General features: G+C 38.9%; 1 protein-coding gene across 1 annotated transcript in view; it reads right to left on the bottom strand.

The window, feature by feature from the left end:
- LOC121562848 (ufm1-specific protease 2) overlaps nucleotides 1–6,261 on the bottom strand; it is a 23,784-nt gene extending 17,523 nt beyond the window's left edge. Inside the window, 1 exon segment of the mRNA XM_041875009.2 lies at nucleotides 6,147–6,261. Within this exon segment, the coding sequence (XP_041730943.2) occupies nucleotides 6,147–6,149 (3 nt within the window). The 5' untranslated portion in view covers nucleotides 6,150–6,261.
- Between the last annotated feature and the right edge of the window lie 1,774 nt (nucleotides 6,262–8,035).

Consider the following 8,035-nt stretch of genomic DNA (forward strand, 5'->3'; position numbering starts at 1 on the left):
AAATGTGTGATAGCAGTGCAGCAATGGTAGCTTTCTGCGTGTTATCACGTTCTGTGTGATTTTACCCTATGACAAACAATGTCAGTATACAACAAGTTATTGCTCACTTATACCCTTTAATCACATATAATTGGAAAGCTTAGATTCACAGCTATCCATCAGACACATTCTCAGAATGTTCAAGTCAACAGAACTTAACTCTAGGGTACGTATCAGAATTACCTGTATAAATGGCTTTTAAAAAGAAAACCCTGATACATTTTAAACATTGCTTGACAAGTGGTTCTGAAAGGTCATGAAATTATATACAATATAACCAACTTTGAAAGCACCAGCTACAACTATTGTTTAAAAAAAAAATCGCCTTTTTTGTGGCATTGACATTAAAATGTTGGAAGCTTAGCCATAGAATTCCATGTAATGGGGCAGCTACAGTGGGGGAAAAAGTATTTAGTCAGCCACCAATTGTGCAAGTTCTCCCACTTAAAAAGATGAGAGGCCTGTAATTTTCATCATCCAATTTTTTTCCCCACTGTATGTTTTTGGAATGTACATTTGGTCAGAGGCACACCCTAGAACAGGGTTTGAAAAAGATGTGTAGATACAAGGCCATCACAGAAGCCTTTCTCCAATATGGCCGCCAAACAACTCAATGGGGTCTAATTGGACCATTTCACATGACCATATCTGTATGAAATATAATTGTAGTATGCCCAAACATGTTCATAGTGATGTAGAATACACAACCACATGATCCAGATGAATCTCTGATTTCTGAACATGTTATGATCAATAACTGCAATATTTCCTCTTCAAACATGTTTAAATGGATATGCACATGTGAATAGTAATGGATGTGAGCTGATTAAAATGATATACAGAGCTATCCTAGTAGCTGTTTTCATTATGAGGTCTATAAACCTGCCCCGTACATTCCATTACAATGTATACTGAACAAAAATATAAAATGCAACATGCAACAATTTAAGCAATTTTACTGAGTTACAGTTCATAGAAGGAAATCAGTCAATTGAAATAAATTCATTAGGCCCTAATCTATAGATTTCACATGACTGGGCAGGGGCGCAGCCATGGGTGGGCCTGGGAGGGCATAGGCCCACCCACTGGGGAGCCAGGCCCAGCCAATCAGAATAAGTTTTTCCCCACAAAAAGGGCTTTATTACAGACAGGAATACTCCTTAGTTTCATCAGCTGTCCGGGTGGCTGGTCTCAGACGATCCCTCAGGTGAAGAAGCCGGATGTGGAGGTCCTGGGCTGGCGTGGTTACACATGGTCTGCTGTTGTGAGGCCGGTTGAACATACTGCCAAATTCTCTAAAACGATGTTGAATGCGGCTTATGGTAGAGAAATGAACATTCAATTATCTGGCAACAGCTCTGTTGGACATTCCTGCAGTCAGCATGCCAATTGCACTTTCTCTCAAAACTTAAGAAATCTGTGGCATTGTGTTGTGTGACAAAACTGCAAATATTAGAGTGGCCTTTTATTGTCCCCAGCACAAGGTGCACCTGTGTAATGATCATACTGTTTTAATCAGCTTCTTGATATGCCACTCCTGTTAGGTGGATGGATTATCTTGGCAAAGGAGAAATGCTCACTAACAGGGATGTAAACAAATGTGTACACAAAATTTAAGATACATAAAGCTTTTTGTGCGTATGGAAAATGTTGGGGATCTTTTATTTCAGCTCATGAAATATGGGATCAACACTTTACATGTTGCGTTTATATTTTTGTTCAGTATAGTCAAATCCAATGTTGGGCCTGTTGAGGCAAATTATATTACTGCAATGGCACCATAGTACAAATACGTCTTAATTTAGAGAACTAAATACATTTAAACTCAGTTTTTCACAAAACCTGACATTTAATCCTAGTAAAAATTCCCTGTCATAGGACAGTTAGGATCACCACTTTATTTTAAGAATGTGAAATGTCAGAATAATAGTAGAGAGAATGATTTATTTCAGCTTTTATTCCTTTCATCACATCACAAGTTTACATACGCTCAATTAGTATTTGGTAGCATTGCCTTTAAATTGTTTGACTTGGGTCAAATGTTTTGGGTAGCCTTCCACAAGCTTCCCACAATAAGTTGGGTGAATTTTTGCCCATTCCTCCTGACAGAGCTGGTGTAACTGAGTCAGCTTTGTAGGCCTCCTTGCTCGCACAAGCTTTTTCAGTTCTGCCCACAAATATTCTATAGGATTGAGGTCAGGGCTTTGTGCTGGCCACTCCAATACCTTTACTTTGTTGTCCTTAAGCCATTTTGACACAACTTTGGAAGTATGCTTGGGGTCATTGTCCATTTGGAAGATCCATTTGCGACCAAGCTTTAACTTCCTCGAGATGTTGCTTCAATATATCCACTTAGTTTTCCTTCCTCATGATGCCATCTATTTTGTGAAGTTCACCAGGCCCTACTGCAGCAAAGCACCCCCACAGCATGATGCTGCCATCCCTGTGCTTCACGGTTGGGATGGTGTTCTTCGGCTTGCAAGCCTTCCCCTTTATCCTCCAAACATTATGATGGTCATTATGGCCAAACAGTTTTATTTTTGTTTTGATATAGGACTCGTTTTACTGTGGATATAGATACTTTTGTACCTGTTTCTTCCAGCATCTTCACAAGGTTCTTTGCTGTTGTTCTGGGATTGATTTGCACTTTTCGCACCAAAGTACGTTCATCTCTAGGAGACAGAACGTGTCTCCTTCCTGAGCGGTATGACGGCTGCGTGGTCCCATGGTGTTTATACTGGCGTACTATTGTTTGTACAGATGAACGTAGTACCTTCAGGCGTTTGGAAATTGCTCCCAAGGATGAACCAGACTTGTGGAGGTCTACAATTTTTATTCTGAGGTCTTGGCTGATTTCTTTTGATTTTCCCATGATGTCAAGCAAAGAGGCACTGAGTTTGAAGGTAGGCCTTGAAATACATCCACAGGTACACCTCCAATTGACTCAAAGTATGTCAATTAGCCTATCAGAAGCTTCTAAAGCCATGACAATTTTCTGGAATTTTCCAAGCTGTTTAAAGTGAAATATAAGTGAAATAATCTGTCTGTAAACAATTAAAAAATTACTTGTGTCATGCACAAAGTAGATGTCCTAACCGACTTGCCAAAACTATAGTTTGTTAACAAGAAATTTGTGGTTGAAAAAAATTAGTTTAAACAACTCCAACCTAAGTGTATGTAAACTTCCGACTTCAACTGCACGTGTAATGGTATGCTGCTCTCATCATCATCATCATCATCATCATCAGGTGAGAACTAATTGTCATTCCTATGGAATTTTACAAAGTTCTAGTCCTGTTTTATGAAAACAGTTCATAGGATAACATAGTACATCATTTTAATCAGCTCACATCCATGACTATTCACATGTACATATCCATTTTACATGTTTGAAAATGACATATTGCCATTATTTATAATAAATAGTCAGAAATCAGTGATTCAGACAGCTTTTTGGGCATATTCTTACAACAATTATGTGAATAATTTCACATCTGTATACACTACCAGTCAAAAGTTTGGACACACCTACTCATTCAAGGGTTTTTCTATATTTTTACATTGTAGAATAATAGTGAAGACATCAAAACTAAGAAATAACACACATGGAGTCATGTAATAACCAATAAAATGTTAAACAAATCAAAATATATTTTATATTTGAGATTCTTCAAATAGCCACCCTTTGCCTTAATGACAGCTTGCACACTCTTGGAATTCTCTCAACCACAACCAGCTTCATGAGGTAGTCACCTGGAATGCATTTCAATTAACAGGTGTGCCTTGTTCAAAGTTAATTTGTGGAATTTCTTTCCTTCTTAATGCATTTGAGCCAATCAGTTGTGTTGTGACAAGGTAGGGGGTATACAGAAGATAGCCCTATTTGGTCAAAGACCAAGTCCATATTATGGCAAGAACAGCTCAAATAAGAAAAGAGAAATGACAGTCCATCATTACTTTAAGACATGAAGGTCAGTCAATATGGAACATTTCAAGAACTTTGAACGTTTCTTCAAGTGCAGTCGCAAAAACCATCAAGCGCTATGATGAAACTGCCTCTCATGAGGACCACCACAGGAATGGAAGACCCAGATTTACCTCTTTTGCAGAGGATAAGTCCATTAGAGTTACCAGCCTCAGAAATTGCAGCCCAAATAAATGCTTCACAGAGTTCAAGTCACAGACACATCTCAACATCAACATCAACTGTTCAGAGGAGACTGTGTGAATCAGGCCTTCATGGTCGAATTGCTGCAAAGAAACCACTACTAAAGGACACCAATAATAAGAAGAGACCCGCTTTGGCCAACAAACACGAGCAATGGACATTAGACCGGTGGAAATTTGTGCTTTGGTCTGGAGTCCAAATTTGAGATGTTTGGTTCCAACCGCCGTGTCTTTGTGAGATGCGTGTGGGTGAACGGATGATCTCCGCATGTGTGGTTCCCACCATGAAGCATGGAGGAGGTGGTGTGATGGTGTGGGAGTGCTTTGCTGGTGACACTGTGTGATTTATTTACAATTCAAGGCACCAGCATGGCTACCACAGCATTCTGCAGCGATACGCTAATCCCATCTGGTTTGGTTTTAGTAGGACTATCATTTGTTTTCAACAGGACAATGACCCAATACACCTCCAGGCTGTGTAAGGGCTATTTTACCAAGAAGGAGAGTAATGGAGTGCTGCATCAGATGACCTGGCCTCCACAATCCCCTGACCTCAACCCAATTTAGATGGTTTGGGATGAGTCGGATGGTAGAGTGAAGGAAAAGCAGCCAACAATTGTTCAGCATGTGGGAACTCCTTCAAGACTGTTGGAAAATCATTCCAGGTGAAGCTGGTTGAGATAATGCCAAGAGTGTGCAAAGCTGTCATCAAGGCAAAGGGTGGCTTTTTGAAGAATCGCAAATATAAAATATAGTTTGATTTGTTTAACACTTTGTTGGTTACTACATGATTCCATATGTGTTACTTCATAGTTTATGTCTTCACTATTATTCTACAATGTAGAAAATAGTAAAAAATAAAGAAAAACCTTTGAATGAGTAGATGTGTCCAAACGTTTGACTGGTACTGTATATCTGGCACACCTGGCTCATATGGTTGTGTATTCTACATCACTATGAACATTTCAATCTATTTTTGGGCATACTACAATTATATTTCATACAGGTATGGTCATGTGGAAATGTCCAATAAGACCCCATTGAGTTGTTTGGTGGCCATATTGGGAAAAGGCTTCTGTGGGGTTAATGCATGAATTCTGTTATGGCCCTGTATCTTATCTTTTTAAAACCTTTTTCTAGCTATGTGTGTGCAATTTGGTGCCTCGACTACCAAAGTTACAATCCAAAAACAGCTTCCCCATTACATGGAATTATATGGCTAAGCTTCCAATATTCTAATGTCAATGGCACAATATGGGCAACCTTTTAAATAATAGTTATAATAGCAGTTGGTTTCAAATGTGGTTATATTATATACAATTTGAAAGGTAATTTCATGACCTTTCAGAACCACTTGTCAAACAAAGTAAATTTTTTGTCAGGGCTTCCTTTTTAAAGCCATTTATACAGGTAATTCGTATGTACCCTAGAGGTCAAATATCTGTTGACCTGCACTTTCTGTAAATGTGTCTGATGGATAGCTGTGAATCTAAGCTTTCCAATTATATATGAGCAATAACTTGACATTGTTTGTCATATGCTAAAATCCATATGAGAAAAATGAATGGGAAAGCTATCATTGCTGCACCGCTATCACACGTTTTCCAACTCTAGGGACATAGTTATAGACCTTTTAAAAAAATCACTATGAGACATCGTCGGCCCAAATTTGGGGGTCTGGCTCATGAACTATATCAGAGAGTTTAGCTTCAGAAAATACGCTGTCTCCTTAGGAAAAAACTTCAACTAGTTAGCTACAGTAGCTACCGCGTTAGTTAGTTAGCTAGCTAGCTACCTAGCTAGCCACCACTGACTGACCGTATCGTATGCTAGCTAGCTGGCTACTTTCATGTTTTGATGTCATGGGATATGTGGCAAGCAAAACATGAGCAAATTTAAACATGGCAAACATATGCAGAATTCTTTCATGTAACACTTACCATTCTATAAGCTTCAAAATACGATAAATTGTACTGATTTCTTCGTTATGTAGACCCTCAAACACTGAAGTCAGACATGTTTATTTTCATGTGACGCGCGTCAATGTGGCCCAATCAATTACATATTCGGGAAAGATAACTCCGCCTGCCTGCTGTGTGGTTTATCACAGCCACAAATTCAAAATTATTCGGTGTTGAATTAGTATGAATTCATGAATACAAAATGTGCTTATTGGTCTTAATTTAAGGTTAGGGGTTTTGTATTTGTATTTTTTTCCGGATACCCATTAGCTGCTGCCAAGGCAGCTTCTACTCTTCCCGGGGTCCAATCACAATTACATACAATAAAACAATACATAACACAACACATTATTACACACTACTCTACCATAACATATCTACAATACAAAATCAATTATACAGCAAAATAACAATATTAAAATGTATGTGTGTGTAGAGTGCGTGTTAACTTGTGTTTGCGAATGCGTGTGTGCCTGTGTGTGTCTCTCTCTTCACACACACCATACAGTGTAGTTTTATCTGTTTTTTAAATCCGATTTTACTGCTTGACTGAGTTACATGATGTGGAATAGAGTTCCATGTAGTCATGGCTCTATGTAGTAGGCTACTGTGCATTTCTGGTAGTCTTTTCTGGACTTGGGGACTGTGAAGAGACCTCTGGTGCCATGTCTTGTGGGGTATGTATGGGTGTCTGAGCTGTGCGCTAGTCACTTAAACAGAGAGCTCGGTGATTTCAAAATGTCAATACCTCTCACAAAGGCAATCTCTCATCCGGATTGGGTTAGGCATACGGTTAGCAGCGTGGTTAAGGTTAGGGTTGGATTTAAAATCCAATTTTAAGAAGATAAATAGTAGAAATAGGCGGGGTTTATGACTTTGTGGCTGTGGGAACTAGTGACGACTGCACTGTGTGGCCAGTGTCAAAATTACGTTCCCCCTTTTATGGCACATTAGTTTAGTCAACTGTCTATCTTATATAGCGAACATTAAAAAATCAAGCATTGTGCTACGGTAGAAAGTCAAGTATTCTTCAATTATCAAATATCTATTGTTAAAGCTAAATGCAATGCATATGGGCTAATGTCAAAAATTTAATAGGCCTACTGGCACTAGATGTGTGTGTAGGATTGATATATTGATTCAAATGCAAACTTCACACATTGAATGTTAAAAGGGTGTGATGCCAGTGCAATAAGATACTGACATAGCTGCACACATTCTGCACCAAATCCATGTTGTAAATATGTACATTTCCTAAATGTGTTAAGTTATTTTAAAATAGGCTGCTTTGTCTGTAGCTTAGTAAATTTAACTCCGTCCAACTAAATGGAGTTGAGTAGCAATGAGTGTTGGCGGAGTGTACCACCACCGACTACATCGTGACTCAAGTTGCTATCAGTCGTTAGGCCTACTTGTAAAAATTGTCCATTCTTTAAATGAACACTTTCCTTGTACCTATGTTTGTCCTGTGTAACTATGAGCTTTTCTTTGGGTGCTGAAATCTGTAGGTTTTGATAAAAGTAGCATTTTACGCGACCTCTGACAAGGTAGCCATTGTTTGTTAATGGAGAAGGAGCAGCCCGTCATTGCATGGCAGACTTTTTAGTTTAGGCAGAATGCCATTTTTTAAATAAAAAAGATAGATTCCAAATTCAACGGACAACTCTATAACAATCAGAACAAGCACAGGTAGGGTATGCCCCCTGGGGGTAAAGTAGTAATATGTTAGGTTAGTATGTTGGGGGAAAGATTCCCCCCCTCCAATCTCGGCCCTTTATGGTTGATCATTTGTTTCTAGCTGTAGTTTAGGCACTGGCTAGCCCAGTTAGCGAACTAGCAACCTCACTAGCAGAAAGTCTGAGATGAAA

The sequence above is a fragment of the Coregonus clupeaformis genome, unplaced genomic scaffold (genome assembly GCF_020615455.1).
Source record: "Coregonus clupeaformis isolate EN_2021a unplaced genomic scaffold, ASM2061545v1 scaf1454, whole genome shotgun sequence".
Classification (NCBI taxonomy): domain Eukaryota; kingdom Metazoa; phylum Chordata; class Actinopteri; order Salmoniformes; family Salmonidae; genus Coregonus; species Coregonus clupeaformis.